This window comes from Desmodus rotundus, chromosome 7 (assembly GCF_022682495.2).
Source record: "Desmodus rotundus isolate HL8 chromosome 7, HLdesRot8A.1, whole genome shotgun sequence".
NCBI lineage: Eukaryota > Metazoa > Chordata > Mammalia > Chiroptera > Phyllostomidae > Desmodus > Desmodus rotundus.
Genome location: NC_071393.1, coordinates 66,431,282 through 66,446,595, shown reverse-complemented (window position 1 = coordinate 66,446,595; position 15,314 = coordinate 66,431,282). Strand labels below are relative to the sequence as shown.

The window sequence follows — 15,314 nt, the reverse complement described above, 5'->3', positions numbered from 1 at the left end:
GAAGTATTCAAAGTCATGAAAGGCAAGGACCTACGTCCAAGATTACTGTATCCAGCAAAGCTATCATTTAGAATGGAAGGGCAGATAAAGTGCTTCCCAGATAAGGTCAAGTTAAAGGAGTTCATCATTACCAATCTCTTATTACATGAAATGTTAAAAGGACTTATCTTAGAAATAGAAGATCAAAAACTTTGAACAGTAAGATGACAACAAACAACTATCAACAACTGAAACTAAAAATCAAAAACAAACTAAGCAAACCAGTAGAACAGGAACAGAATCATAGAAATGGGGATCACATGGAGGGTTATCAGTGGGGAGGGATGGGGGAGAATGGGAGAAAAGGTACAGGGAATAAGAAGCATAAATGGTAGGTACAGAATAGACAGAGGGAGGTTAAAAATAGTATAGGAAATGGAGAAGCCAAAGAACTTATACATATGACCCTTGAACATGAACTAAGGGTGGTATTGCTAGTGGGAGGTGGGGTGCAGGGTGTAGGGGAATAAAGGGGAGTAAAAAATGGGACAACTGTAATAGCATAATCAACAAAATATACTAAAAAAAAAAAAAAAGAAAGAAGAAGGAAAAAGGCTGAACCCAAGAACACCTCTCTATAAGACCCCAGTGTTAGTTTTCCATCAGACCCAACCTCAGGGTAACCACTCACCCCCCTTTCCTCTTTGTCCAGCTTGAGAGGAAACCACATTTTGGATCTTACCAGATTTTGGAGGGAGGATCCCCTGGCTTCAACTGCAGTAACTGCAAATCTGCATTGGCCAAGATGAGTGAATGACCATCAGGGGCCCGGCTCACACCTGTCAGGAACCCCAAGTCCTCCTGCAGAACTCGGTTCAAGTGAAGACTGTACCTCAAAAAAGGCACATGGGCAGAGAAAGATCCTACTTTAGTCCACCTCCCTCAGTCCCCTCAGTCCCCCATAAATTCCTCAGAAGTGAAGTAAAAAACAAAATGTCTTATCTTACCTACAAATTCTGTTCCTTCTTCTGATTTTCTTATATCAGTATTCATTCATCAATATCATCCCCTTACTTGCTCAAACTAGGAATCTCTAACATTCTTGTCTTTTCCTTCCCTCCTGACCTCCAACTGATTAAAAAGCACTGTGGATCCTATTTTCAACACATGCCTAAATCTGTATCTCTCCTTCTCATCCCCGCTGTCCAGATTAGGGTCCACATTATGTCTTCCCTGACTAAAGGAACAGCTATAAAAGTGGTCTCCCTACTTTTAGTATGTCTCTACTACTACCCATCCTCCTATTGCCACCCAAGTTCTCTTTCTAAAATTCAGATCAATATTCTTTTCAAAATTCTTAGCACTGTACCCTCTACAGCCTGGCACCTGTTAATCTTTTCAATCTAATTCCCCGCCCCCACCTCCCACTAAGAACCCAAAGACATGGCTATATGTACTCAGAATACACCATGCACTCTCATGCCTTTGTGCCTTCTGTTAATGCTGCTTCCTCTTCCTACAACTCCATTCCCTTCTGTTACTGGTCCAGAAAACTCCTACTCGTCCTTTAAGCCCAACCTCAAATAGCAACTCTTTTGAAAACTAAATTTCTCTCTTGCTTGTGTGGCTCAATGGATTGAGCACCAGCCTGCAAACCAAAGGGTCGCCGGTATGATTCCCAGTCAGGGCACATGCCTGGGTTGCAGGCCAGGTCCCTGGTGGGGGTTGCATGGGAGGCAACCACACATTGATGTTTCTCTCCCTCTCTTCCCCTCCGTCTAAAAATAAATAAATAAAATCTTTAAAAGAAAATTAAATTTCTCAAATTCTGCAGCCCCAGTAATTTTATTTTTATATAGACATGCATATATATGTGTGTGTATATATATATATATATCTTTATTGTGGCACTAATCACTCGGAATATTGTTGACAGTTTACTTAGATGCACCCTCCTCTACTGTGAGCTTTCTTAATTAACAAATTAAGTTCACACTGCCTGGCCCAGAGTTTAACATAAAGTGGGCACTTGATAATTATTTAAATTGAGACAAGGAGCAGAAAACAGTTTCTCAGGGACTTTTTTGTGCTTAATAACTAACGTGCTATTGACCTAGTTCATAAGTATAGGTGCAGTGATCTCAGTAAAATCTTGGGTGTAGGGAGACTACCATTCCTATCACATTAACCCAGTTGCTTCATTATACCTGCAATTTCTGGATATAGAACCCTTCTGCATTTCCACTCGCCACTCGCTGACTTTTTCATTAGCACTGACAACAACCAAGGTGTTCGCCAAGGACCAGATTAGAGCACTGATGCGGCCTGGAGCCTGGTATATACAACAAGTTCATTTCAGTATTTCTGAGAAACCAGGATTAAGCCACTTTCCTCTCCCAGGCATCTATGCAACCTCCAACCTGGGTATGTACCATTAAATACATAACTGGGGCAGAATTTACATCGACAAGATCTGAGGTTGCTTCCGCTCACCTGTACTGTTGCCACTGCCTTAGCTTCCTGCCATAAGGTTAGTTCCCCAGCTTGATTCCCAGACACTGCCACAGAACCATCTGGAGCCCAGGCCATAGCAGTGATGGCTGCAGGACTCTGGGGTGTATTTGTGTCATCTGGAGAAAAGAGAAGTGATACTCATTAGGAGCTGGGCCACTACTGGGATACAAGAGGGGATATCAGGCTACCCCTGACTTTCGTGTTCCAAGTTACACAACCCTCTTTCATAGTTTACCTCCCTCCATACCTCACTCACCTGCTTCCTTAGGTACCTGCCAGAGCCGTATGGAACCATCCTCTGAGATGGTCAGCAGGAGGCCTGAGGCCTCTGAAACAGCAGCTGCATTGATTGGGCCACTGTGTCCCAGGAGGGTGTGTGTTTGAAACACCTAGGAAGAAAGAATGGAGAAGGGACAAGAGGGGGTTGAAACACAGGTTATCCTGCTATATTTTTTCCACCTCTGCCACCCCAGTCTTTTCAGGGAACTCACCAAGAGTGGATGCCACAACCGTGTGGCCCCATCCAGTCCAACAGTCAGCACCAGAAGCTCTGAGCCAGGCTGGCCAGCTGATAAGACACAGAGAATAAGCGAGAAGAAGGGGAGAAGCAGGAGTGAAGGGAAGAGGCAGTGGGGAAGGGAGGTAGCTGACTCTTATCACCTGCACGGGGCTCCAGGGCAGCTGCACAATGGCTGATGGGTCCTGAGTGAGCAGGGATGCTGGTCAGCTCCACACCCTGATGGTCCCACACTTTCAAGGTTCCATCCCGGCCCACAGACACCACATGTTCTTCCTGCCTCAGAGCAGAGTCACACTAAGCAAGACATGGGAAGTATGACTCCAACCACAGAGGTATGGGCTGAGCATTAGGGGCTTAGATGATGTCAAAAGTTGAGCAGAACTGAAGACATAAAGCCAGAGGGCTCAGGGCTGCAATCCCCCCACTAGGTCGCAAATCTAAGATGCTGTGTTTTCATGATTGCCCTCCCCTCACACCAACCATCAGCCTCAACACCCTAACCTTGCTCTAATCCAGGCCCAATCACCTTAATCTTTATGCTTCTTTGCCTTTGGGATTCAATACCCAATGCACCCAGTCTCCCAGAGCACCCTTCCCTAAGACCCCCAGTGAACTCTGTATCGCCTTCTCACCACGGCCACTATGGTGCTCACAGCACTCTGATGACCCAGGAACTGACCAAGCTGCTGTCCCAACTCTGGGTCCCACAGCCCCACAGAGCCATCACTGGAGCAGGAGACCTGCAGAGTCAGAGGTCAGAGGAGTGGGATTATCAGCATCCCTCCAGCATTTTTGTATGCTTATAATGGAAGGCAATACATCTTGTGACTAAGAGCATGGGCTGTCCAAGTTTAAATCCTAGCTCCACCATTCATTTCTTTGTGACCTGGGGCAAGTTCATCTCTCTCAGCTTTAGGTTTCTCATCTATTCAACCGGGATAATGACAGTACACCTGTCTGCATGGTTGCTGTGGGGCTGAGGCCACTACAGATAAATGATCTAGCACAGCTGCCTGGAGTACAAATAGTAGCTAGTGTCCTTGTTATTAATATAATATCAGTCAAAAAACCCAAACAAAGGCCGAAATGTCTGCAATGCCAAGGAAAGATCTGGCTGCCTAGAAGACAGGGAGAGGACAAACTCTGGCAAGTCTATTCAACTTACTCTCACTCCTTTCTCTTCTCTTTTTGAGAACAACATGGGGACCCTCCATTGGACAACTAGGTTTCATCAGCCTCAAGTGCATAACATGAGATTCATTTTTTGCCTTCAAATAAAGAAATAACAGTAGTGCCCTTTACTGCAGGGACGGGGCATCCTAAGCCCTTGGGAGACAGTTTTGTGTCCTTGTCAAGAGCATGAGCTTTCTTATCAGAAAGTTTACTGGCTCTATCACTTACATGGCCTTGGAAATGGTCTTTCATCTATCAGAGTTGAATGTCCTTGTAGGTGAAGCACAGTTAAGAATAGTATCTACTTTACAGGGCATTCTATAGATTAAATGACACAACATATGTAAAGAGACAATGCCTGACACATACTAACTGCTCCATAAGTGTTAGCTATTACCATTATAAACAGGTGTCAGAAAAGGATCAGATGGGAAGTGCTTTCCTTCCCCAGGAACCCTCCTGAGCTTTGTACCACTCCTCCTCTTCACTCACCAGTAGGTTGTCTTTGGTCCAGGCACAGCCCGTGACCCAGTCACGGTGACAGGCAGGGAAGGAGCAAATCAGAACAGGGGCTGTGGGTGTCCTCACATCCCAGTAGAGAAGACTCTGGATAGTTCCCAACAGATGGAGGAGTCAGGACCATGGGAGGGAGGCAGGAATACCAAAGTCATTACAGACAGAAAGTTTCAAGGAAAGAGGGAGTATCAAGAAAGGGAGGGTGGGCAAATCAAAAGGCCCAGGAAAGCAAAAGGAATTGAGCTGCTGAGGAATCCAGGAACCAAAGGGGCTGGGGACCCAGGGAGAGCAGGGTCTGGGGTTTGCATCCTTCTGCAGCTCACCCGATCTCTGCCCCCACTGGCCAGTCGGTTTCCATCAGTACTGAAACTACAGCAGTTTACAGGGCCCGTATGTCCCTGGAGTTCAGTGCCACAGGGAAAGTCTTCTGCCTTTTGTGGCAGTGTCAGCAACTGCCTTGGCCACAGCCGCACTGTGAAATCCTCTGCATTGAAAATAAGGAGAGAGCAAAATTCCCTGAGAGGGGAAGCAAGACAGGCCTTGAGGCCAGAGACAAAAGCAATCAAGGAGGCTAAGGATTGAGGATATGTCTAAAGGCACAGCTCCAAGGGAGGGTAGCAATGAGTCACAGGCTGTACAGAGGCTCTGGACAAGGGTCAGTCATCATTTGAGTCACAGGACAGGATGGCAGGCACTCCCAGTACTGGCTCCGCAGCTGTCCCTCTCCAACTACTTACCACACCTCCAGACCCTCCTCTGCCCAAGCTTTCTGCCTAGAGAGGACTGTGGCCACTCTGCATTTTCACTTCCACATCTCTCTCACCTCGAGGGAAACCCATCCCTTAACACAGAAAAGTCTCCCACTGGGAAGAAACTCAAAAGACCATAAAAATTACAAAGAGGTCCCAGAATCAGGGCTAGGGAACAAGAAGAAACACTGTAGATTGATTGCACAAGATAAATGTATTTAAAAGGACTTTGAAAGTTGTAAAAAAAAAATTTGAGTGTGTATTTTCAATGATTCACAGCCCTGCCCACAGCCCAGCAGTACCTGAGGCAGAAGCCAAGAGTTCCTGGGAGGTAGCCAGTCCCAGCACAGGCTTCTGGTATCTGGACAGGAGCCAGAGGGACTGAAGGGAGCATTCCTTGAGGGCCCAGCCCTGCAGGGACCCATCTTCGGCACCACTCACCAACACCTTAGGGCTTAGCCAGGCCAGTGCAGTCACTGCCACATCTAGTGCTTGACACTGAACCTCCTGGGAACCTAGAGAATGAGAATAAACAAGAGAAAGACAGACACTTGGAAAGAGGAGGCCTCTTTCCAAAGGCTCAAACACCCCATCCTTTCTCCCTTTGTACCTGAAGATATTTTGTAGACCTTGATGCCATCGGCTCGGTAACCGACAGCCCCATGATCACCATCTGGGCTGAGAGCCACAGAGAGGGCAGGAGAGAGAGAAAGGGAACCTAGGTACCCCCTGGGCCGACCCAGAGACCCGGACCACACCTGAACCTGAGGGACAATAAAAGGGCTTAAAGATACCCCACTTCCACCTAAGTTACAGCCACCCTGTTAAAGTCCTCCCTCCAGACACTCTTCTGAGAGGTGTCTGCGTGCACACCCACATCCTTCTTCCTGAAGCTCACACCAGCCAAGCTACTGCATAGTCCCCTCAACAAAGGCCCACCCCCACCCAAACATTCCCTGCCTTTGCTACTCCCTCGCCATAACCCACCACTAGGCCCCCTGTAACCTGACCTTGCCATCCTCTCCGGCAGTCAGTAACTGGCACCCAGCACGCAGGAAAAGGGCAGCAGCCACAAAGCCATGGTGGGCAGGGAAGGCAGTGAGCCGTGCCCCCTCCTGCCAAGCCCACAGCTCTACCATTCTGTCCAGCCGGCCCACGGCCACAACCCGCCCAGGCACATTGAAAGCCAAGGTACGGATAGCAGCTCCAGGAGCTCCCAGTTCCTACCAGGGGAGGTAGAAATGGAAATGTCAGGGCCTGCTCTCAACACAACCCAGTGACACAGAACATGGATGTCCATCATTCCTCACCTTCCACTGCTACCCTTCTGTATTCCTCCCCCAGGACCTCTCACCTTGGTGATTTTGAGTCCATCCACCTGGAAGAAGCTGATGCTGCCAGCCCAGCTACCTATGGCTATTACCTGCCCTTCTGGGTGAAAAGCAACACAATTCATGGGCTTAGGAGAGGTGTGCTGGAAGGCCAGCTGCCCTCGGACTGTGTCCCACAGCTGGAGGAAAAAAGAAGACGAATCAGGTGCTAAAGACAGATGCCTGGGTTCCTCAGTGCCACAGCTTCAGGGACCACCTTATCCAGTCCCCCACCCCCAGCAGGTAAGGTGTCTCCAGGCCTAGCAGTCAGCAGCCTCTGCCACATTGACAGAACAACCTCCCAGGCTGACTCAGTGTTTAACGGCAACTGTGACTTCCACAGTCATTACCTTCAGGCATCCCCCTAGGCACACAGTGGCCAGCAGCCGATGGTCTGGGCTCAGGCAGCAGCCAGTGATTTGGTACTGGTGAGCCTTGGTCTGGAGCACCCTATCCCAGGGACACAGAGTTAGGCCCCAGGCCCTCCGGCCAGAGGCTTCCCCTCATTCCCCTCTCCCTGGGCTTCCCACAAACAGGAAAGGCCCTCACTCTGAGACATGGAAGGCCCCTTACCGACAACCATGCAGCAGGTCCCAGAGCTCGAGGAGCCCATCAAAAGCAGTAAGAAAGAGGGCATTGTCCGAGAGGAACGAACAAGAAGAGACCCCATCACAGCCACTCACCAAAGACTTCTCCTCCTGTGAGAGTGAGCGGGGCAGCACGCTCAAAACATTCCCTTGACCTCCCCGTGTCCAGCCACTCCTGGCCCCAACCAAATGGGAGGCCATGGCAAGAAGGGCTGGAATCCTTGGCTTTCTGCATTCTTTACGTAAGTTTCAAGGGGTGGCTCTCTGGCCCCACATTAGGAACATCTGTTAAAAGTCCAAAGCTTGGGGTCCCTCTCTAGACCTAGGCCAAGCTCAGGTCTAAGAGGGGGCCTGGGATCCAAGTGGGGCCATACCTTGTTCTCCACTCCAAATGCCATACATATCCCCCAATCACAGAAGACTTTGAGGGGTTCGAGTAGGGAATGAGGTTACACGTATGCATATATATGGAAGGCATGATATGGGTAGAAAAATGAGAGGCCCACCTTTCCAACTTTTAAGTACCCTCTGCTGCAATCATTCCCACAATTTACGGGAAACCTTCTCCCCCCATGTCTTTGCTCAGGCTCCTCCTCACTCAAACTGGGAAGCCCTTCTCTGTCCTTTATCCTATGGTCACTGTGCCACTAAACTCTGATCTATGAGACGCAGCTATGTTTTGGTTCCACTTTATCTGCTGTCTCTTCTTTTAACAAAACTAACCACTTGGCAGGCAAAGACAATGTCCTAAGCCCCGAGTTCCCTGCAATGCTTAAAAACAGTGCTTTGTTTGAATGGAAGGTATGTGGCAAATATTTGCTGTATGATTAATTTTTGGCCAAGCCCTTTTGATCTGATGTGACGGAAATAAAGTGGCTGAATCAAACAGTGACAGCAGGCAGACTTGGCCTGTCTAGGGCCTCAGGGAAGGCTGTGAGGCTTTTCTGAAGCTACACTGCCCCACCTTCAGTGTCATACCTGCCAGGTTCTCAGGTCCAGCAGGTAAACTGTTCCATTGACAGTACCCACAGCGGCTCTTTGCCCACTGGGGGAGAAGGCCACAGCTGTGGGGGATGAGGAAACTGCCAGGGACCAGCTGGAGCTAGAGACAGAGCAGGAAGAAAGGGAGGAAATGAGGAATGAAGGGAAGGAAGCAAACAAGAATTCATTTCTGCATTTCTATGCCTGAATCCCCCTCTCCACAGTCTGATCTCTCCTTTTTTCTCCAGTTTCAGAAAGGGCTGCAGCTTGCTCTTTGGTGGGTTTACCAGAGTCTTGGATTAAGGATCTTACCTTTGCTGGCCCCCAATGGTGTGGGGCTTATTTAGCCATCGTAGCATGCGCTGGAGGTGCCATCGCTGGGACAGCTTGGGGGCCTGGTGGCAAAGAGGTGAGTCTGGAGGTTGGTTGGCTGCCTGCTGGGGCAGGAGCAGGGGGTACTGACCCAGGATGGGAGCCTGTTGCTTCAGGAAGGTATGAAATACAGCAATGTCAGCCTCAGGAAGCTTTTGTTCCTCTTCAGGGACTGAGGAAGCTAGGAAGAGATGCAGAGGGTCAATAGGAAGCCAGCCTGGACCCCTATGACTCCCAGCACCAAATACAGTTACATGTGTACCTGAAATGGTAAGTCTCCAAGTGTGGCCCTCTGGGGCATCAGGAACATCTATTAAAAGTTCAGATCTCTGGTCCCCACTCCATACATTAGGTAACCAGAATCTGTGGACCCAGAGCTCTTCAATTTGAACAAGTTTCCCAGGTAATTTTAAGCCCATGAAATAGTTTGAGAACTATCTAAGAGATTTAGGCAAAAGATCTCCTGAGACTCACTTGCTGATCCTCTTGGCATTTCCCACTTGGAATGGAAATTGGATTGTTCTTTCCATTATACCTCCCTTTGAGCAGGCTCCCTACAGACACACCCAGGGACCCCACATTTCAAAGAAGCCACAGAGTAACTGTGTCTCACCATAGAGGGCATGGGCTTCCAGAAGCTGAGAGATCAGACCCAGTTCCAGGTGTGCAGCCATTACATGGACACTGGTGAGGAACTTTGCAAGAAGGCTGCGGTTCCCGCTCTGGAGCTGAGAGGGCCAGAGTGGATTCATTAGGGATGTGAAGAGGCTGGTAAGGAGGGTCAGTCTAGTCTTAGACCCTCCTATGCAGCTGGGACCTAGATCTAGGAGCTGGGACAAAGGACCTGAAAGAGGAGGGCAAGAAAACCAAAAGCAGAAAAGTAGAGGGAGCTTGAGGCAGGTAATGGCAATGGTGATAGAGGTCATCTAGGGAGAGAGGGGTCTCAGAACAGTCAAAGTAGTTGCTTGGGAGAAGGTGCCTGTGGGATGTGGGGACTAACCAGGTGGTAAGGCAGGTCTTTCAGAGCCTCAGGAGGGCAACTTCGGAAGGTGTCTGAGGCATCAGGGTCACAGGTCTTCCAGAGCTGAGCTGGAGGTATGGGTCAGAGGAACAAGCATTGAGGTCATTTCAGACCTGAAGCATTTCCAAAGATCACACCCCTCAGGCTATAGCAAGCCATCCACCCACTGAGGTGGTAGGTGAGGAGGCCAGCAGATACATAGAGAGCACTGGTGGGTGGTCCTGGACTTTGGGCCCAGGGCCCACACTCAGTGCCCGGGGCTAATCTGGGCTATAGTTACCTGCTAGGAGGATGTGCACTGTGTGCTCCAGCTCCAGCCTCTTCCCATATCGACACTTAACTGCTGTCCTTAGGGGTCCATCAGGGAGGCAGAGCCTGGCACCAGGCCACTCCAGGGGGCCCTCCCCTAGCAAACTGTCCTCATGTGAGGGAGAGAAGGAAGGAGAACAGAGGGAGTAGGCCCATCAGTGAGCATCCTGGCATGGCTGTGGGCTCCCATTCCCATCTCACACATTGGTAAGTTGAGTGGGAGCCATCCAGGGTCTGGGAGATAGGTGTCAGTAGCCACACAGAGGGAAGGGTGAGGTGAAGAAAAGATCACATGAGGCCCTGGTTCAAAGATGGGAAGACACAGGAGGTCAGCTAGGGTCGTCTGTACCTGCGTAGACTCTGGACGAGGTAGGCAAATGGGCCCATGGGGTAAGGGTCCCCACTATGACCAGCAGCCACTGCTTCTTCCCAGGTCTTGGTCCCTCTGGGAAGAAACTGCCATGCACTCAGCACTCCATGCAGCTGGTCCACAGTAAGACCTGAAAATGCAAGCTGTCTGAGGCTCTCACCAAACCACACAGTGTACCCACCACCAGGACACCTAGTCCCTCCTTGCACTGCTCACAAAGACTCCTACTGAACCAAGGTCAACCAACCACTGAGCCCTTGGCCTCCAAATTCTCCCCAAACACTGACCGCTACGTGTGACCTCAAGCGTGGTCAAGGCTTGGGGAAGGATCTCGGGGCCATGCTCTTGCTCCAGGGTGCCCAGGATGTGCTGCAGCAGCAGGGGGACAGTGGCGGGCAGAGTCCGGAGTCTCTCAGACACCTGGGAGAGGAGAGAGACAGGCTTCAGTCAGTGCAGGGAGAGGGAGAGGCAGCTTTGGTTGCAGGGAGGGGAGGGGGCAGCAGAAGAAACCATGGGAAGGGATAAAAAGGAAAGAAAATAAGGTGGGAGAAAAGTAGGGTTGGGAGCGAGGTGTGGATGGGGAATGGGTGATCACAGATGGCAAAAGATGAGGGTGGGAGAAGGCGAAAGATGGGAGTGAAAGAAGCTGAATGGAGATGGGAGGTGGGATTAGGACTCAGAAGATGAGGACTGGGGGTTTACATCCTCAACCAACCTGCTCATAGAGTGTGAAGAGCCGCAGGTGATCAGTGACCAAGCGCAGGTAGAGCGGCAGGGCTGACCCCCGCTTCACCAACAGCAGCCTCATCTGATGAGAGACTCAGAGGACTCAGCATGGCTACCAGAGAGCCTGCCCACAGCCAGCCCTCCACCCCCTGCTTTCCAGTCCAGCACAAAGTCCATTGCAAGGCAGCTCGTCCTCTGAGAACCCCCAGCAGTGGCAAGGTCCACAGTGTCACCTAGGGGCACCCCTTCCCTATGCTGCTCTGCCCAGCTGGCCTTTTTTCTGGAATCCCCTGTGGCTCAGTCCACCCCATCCAATAACTGCAGCTTCACTCCTCCCCTTACCCAGATGGGCCCTAGAGAGGCCATTCACCAGGGGAAAAGGCTGGGAAATCAGTTATCTCATTAACAACTTCCCCTGGCACAGAGTTCCTGAGAAAACGAGAAACAGCTGGTCTGCGAGGGGAAGCTGGCTGCCTCAGCACCCTGATCCTCATAGCTCCCAGACCCACCCCACACATCCACCAGCCCTGGCCTCAATCCAACCTGGTTGTTAAAAGGTGACTCTTCCAGGCGCTTCCCGTAGAGAGCGAGCTCCTCTCTCACCAGCCTGGCCCGGGCAGATGGCTCCAGAGGCCCTAGGGCCACCACATGGGCACCTTGGCTCTGCTCAAGGGTCTCCCCTAGGCTCGCATCACTGGACACACTCAGCACCAGGTGCACTCCCTGTGATATTTGGGCAAAAGATTATGGAGTTAGAAGGAAAAGAAGAACAAGGTTGGAGAGGCCCCTTTCCTCCCTGCTGCATCCCACCCCTACCTCCTTCTCACACTCACCAGGGGAAGGGTCTTTGGGATCCAGTCTGAGATCAGTTGCCCATGCTGGCCCACCAATCTGTCAGCCCCATCAATGATCAGCACCAGGGTCTGGCCAGACTGCAGGGACTGGGCAGCCTTGGGCAGCAGCCTCTGCTGCAGCTCCCACACCAATCCCCTGTATGTGGAGGGGAAGGACCAGGGTCAGCCAGAGATGGAGATGCAGGGATGGCATCATGCAGTATCAACAGGGGAGGGGTAATAGGGAAGATGCACACCGGAAGGTATGGGGGAGGGCACCCAGCTCTTGCACTTGGCTACGTAGATAGGCACAGAGGCGTCTAAGTAGGGTGAGGGCCAGACCCTGGTCAGGGCGGGCTCCTGAGAAGTGGAAGAAGACTAAAGGGGCCACCTTGGCCCCACTGGGAACCTGCAAAGCTGACACAAGAGATGCCTATATGGGAAGGAAACAGAAAAGAGGGTCACATTTTACATGCGCAAACTCCCTGGCCCTACATCCTCAGCCCTCCTTAGCCCACACAGCCCGCCATTCCTCCTGCCCAGGCCTCTGAGACTCTACCAGGAAAGCAGTCTTGCCCTGTCCCGACTTTCCAGTCACGAGGCTCAGCCTCCCTTGGTGCAGCAGCAGCTGCTGCACTGTGTCCTGAAGAAGGCGAGGCCGGGCAGGACTCGGTGGATTCTGCAGCTGCTGAAAGGAGGCCTGGACCAAGTCATCATCTGGGATGGGCACTGGCTGCTCCAGCTGGGCTCCAGGCTGAGGGCACATGGGGCCATGACTGTATGTCTATGCTCCTCAGGACCCCAGGACTACAACTCTCAGAGCTCCCACAGTTACTTCCCACCCAGGAATATCCAGAACACCCTAACCCCTCTCCACTCCCAGGCCACCAGTGCTCCCACTGACCTGTAGGTAAAGCTTCTGGATGATATTCCACACATCCTGCAGAACCAACTGCCCAAACTCCTCCAGACCCCCAACATAGGGCCAGCTGGCTACCACACCCCCCCACTTGCAGGAGTATCTACGGGCAGAGGAAGCACAGAGTCAGTACAGAGATCCCCTCACCACATCTCTGTGCAGGGGCTCTCCTCTCCCCCAGCTCACCTGCGACAGGTAACGCCTTTCTTTTTGTTCAGGTAGCTCTTTAGTTCTGAGATCCGATGTACAGCCTCTTCAGACTCCGGAATAAAGTCAGATTTCCAGGCATCTGGCACAGAACTGACCACGCAAGAAACCCCAAGAATGCTGCTAGAATCAGACTCCAGCCTCTCTCTACCCCCAGCCACCAGGGCTGGCTGTTGGTTCCCCGAAACTCCTCAAGTAGAGACCTCCCGACTTCAAGGCTGATCTGGTGCTGCAAAGGCAAGCCCTCTGAGCCCTGTTTCTTCTAGCTCCCCTTCCTCTACTCTGACTATGGGAAGAAGAGACATAGCACTGAGCCTGTCTGGCCTTCTGTGACGACCAAGGCCCACAGCCCAAAGAAGGTACCTGAGGAAGCTGGAATCCCGTAAGTAGATGAGCCCTTGGGCGGAGGGCTGTAGGCGGAGGCCTCGATTCAGGAACTGCATCACCTCCATCTCTGTCACAGAGCGACCTGAAGGGTACTGCTGGGCCTGAGGGAGAGGGCAGAGAACAGGTGGGTTCCGTTCTAAATCACACTAACCCCTCCCCTGAGACCTGCCAAGGACCCCAGAGCTCCTTCCTCTCAGTAATGTTCCTCCATCCCTCCAGACACCAGCCAATAAACTATAGCTAACAGCTAACATTCATTGAATGCCCATCATGTACTGAGCATTTTTTGATAGATTTCTAATTCTCAAAATAACCCAGCAATGTAGATGTCACTGTTTCTCTTTAGTATATGGGGGAATTGAGGCCAGATTAGGATGAGCTATTTCCCACAAAGCCACACAAGAACTGAAGGGAGAACAGAACCCAGATCCGTCTGATGGCAAAACCTAAGCAGACCTGGACTCTTAACTTCACATTCTTTGATCACCCAGGGGTACTTCTCAAAGGAATTCCCTCATCTAGGACTTGGCCACTCACAGAACCTTCTGTCTGTGTTTCACTTCAAGTCTCAATGACCTGCTTGTGTACAGTCCCAGGGGTCTTGACAAACCATGGTTTCTCCTCACTCCTGCCCCAACCTTTGGTTCCCCATGCAGACCTTGCTCCAGTCTTGTCTGCCTTACCCAGAGGAAGTGAGGATGGTCAGGGAGGTTGTAGGTGGGGGGAACGTAGCCATAGCGGGAGCCCAGAATCCCCACAAACAGCTGCGAATTCTCCACCTCCCCGAGGCACACTTCCAGTTGTCTGCAGGCATGGTTATGGAGAGTCATATCAGGGAACACAGGCACAAATGGAGAGCCAGGGCCCTGGCTCACAACTGAGCAGCATAAAGGCAGGCCACTCTTGTTAGCACACTAGGAGCAATCCACTGCTCTCAGCCCTCAGGCAACCTTACAGCCCCAAGACTGCCCACCTCAGTGCCACCACTCCAGTCCTTCACCTAGCCCTTCTTCTCTGTGGTCACCACACCTGTTCCTACGGGTCTCCTCCTCAGTGATGCCCCAGCGCAGGTCAATGGCATGAAGGCTAATGCGGTGGGGGATGGCTCGTGCCTGCAATGCTGGTAGCACAGACCTCAGCAGCAGGTCCCGCTCCCCGTGCATGTCCCGGAAAGTAGAGGAAATGAAAAGCCGGATGCTGCGCCACCTGGGGGGTAAGTAGAGTATTGGGCTCAATCTGGGGATCAGCTCCACAATCCAATTCGACAGACAAGGCCATGATCACCCTTCAGCACGAGCACAAGCCAGGTACAACAGCCAGCAGGAGGGTGTCCAGCAGGCCTTCAGAGAATAAGCTGTAGCCCCAGCTGCAGAGCTCTGGACATTAAATCCCACTTGCCATTTCTCATGCACCCCTCCTTTGTCAGACAATAATTATGATGCACTTACTATCTGCCCAGGGAAAGCTCATGACACCACCATGAGATAAACAATCATTATCTCTCGTTTACTGATCAAAAAACTACAGCTTAAAAAATTAAGCAACCAGCAGCCCAAGATTCAAGCTACTGTTTGGCAAATCCAGGGTAAGAAAGCCAGAGCCCATGCTCCTAAACCCCTTGCTTGAGCCTTGGCTGTATGCTGCCCACCTCACATTCTGACTCCCTTTCCCCAACAGAGAAAGGAGCAAGCTCACAATCTGACAATTTCCTGTGTTAGAGTCCCCTGCCTGAGAAAACAGAGGCATACTGCAGTGAATAGAGCAAGCAGCGTTTCAACAGC

The 15,314-nt window shown here is 51.1% G+C and overlaps 1 protein-coding gene across 6 annotated transcripts in view; it reads right to left on the bottom strand.

The window, feature by feature from the left end:
• Positions 1-15,314, bottom strand: part of TEP1 (telomerase associated protein 1) — a 41,325-nt gene that overhangs the window by 3,723 nt on the left and 22,288 nt on the right. For 3 of the 6 annotated variants that reach the window (XM_053927894.2, XM_053927892.1, XM_071221950.1), the window contains exons 19-50: positions 14,563-14,739; positions 14,217-14,337; positions 13,510-13,634; positions 13,126-13,239; positions 12,925-13,042; positions 12,580-12,774; positions 12,278-12,453; positions 12,021-12,177; positions 11,731-11,910; positions 11,177-11,269; positions 10,749-10,881; positions 10,441-10,591; positions 10,063-10,196; positions 9,762-9,850; positions 9,375-9,489; positions 8,702-8,942; positions 8,387-8,510; positions 7,395-7,519; positions 7,172-7,271; positions 6,806-6,961; positions 6,462-6,674; positions 6,062-6,215; positions 5,754-5,966; positions 5,026-5,186; positions 4,679-4,792; positions 3,646-3,753; positions 3,154-3,307; positions 2,985-3,061; positions 2,750-2,882; positions 2,473-2,609; positions 2,187-2,311; positions 722-871 (exon numbers count right to left, since the gene is read on the bottom strand). In XM_053927894.2, the coding sequence (XP_053783869.1) occupies positions 722-871; positions 2,187-2,311; positions 2,473-2,609; positions 2,750-2,882; positions 2,985-3,061; positions 3,154-3,307; positions 3,646-3,753; positions 4,679-4,792; positions 5,026-5,186; positions 5,754-5,966; positions 6,062-6,215; positions 6,462-6,674; positions 6,806-6,961; positions 7,172-7,271; positions 7,395-7,519; positions 8,387-8,510; positions 8,702-8,942; positions 9,375-9,489; positions 9,762-9,850; positions 10,063-10,196; positions 10,441-10,591; positions 10,749-10,881; positions 11,177-11,269; positions 11,731-11,910; positions 12,021-12,177; positions 12,278-12,453; positions 12,580-12,774; positions 12,925-13,042; positions 13,126-13,239; positions 13,510-13,634; positions 14,217-14,337; positions 14,563-14,739 (4,563 nt within the window). The remainder of the gene's footprint in view (positions 1-721; positions 872-2,186; positions 2,312-2,472; positions 2,610-2,749; positions 2,883-2,984; positions 3,062-3,153; positions 3,308-3,645; positions 3,754-4,678; positions 4,793-5,025; positions 5,187-5,753; positions 5,967-6,061; positions 6,216-6,461; positions 6,675-6,805; positions 6,962-7,171; positions 7,272-7,394; positions 7,520-8,386; positions 8,511-8,701; positions 8,943-9,374; positions 9,490-9,761; positions 9,851-10,062; positions 10,197-10,440; positions 10,592-10,748; positions 10,882-11,176; positions 11,270-11,730; positions 11,911-12,020; positions 12,178-12,277; positions 12,454-12,579; positions 12,775-12,924; positions 13,043-13,125; positions 13,240-13,509; positions 13,635-14,216; positions 14,338-14,562; positions 14,740-15,314) is intronic. The other 3 variants (XM_053927893.2, XM_045201398.3, XM_024567499.4) reach the window with 3 other exon arrangements.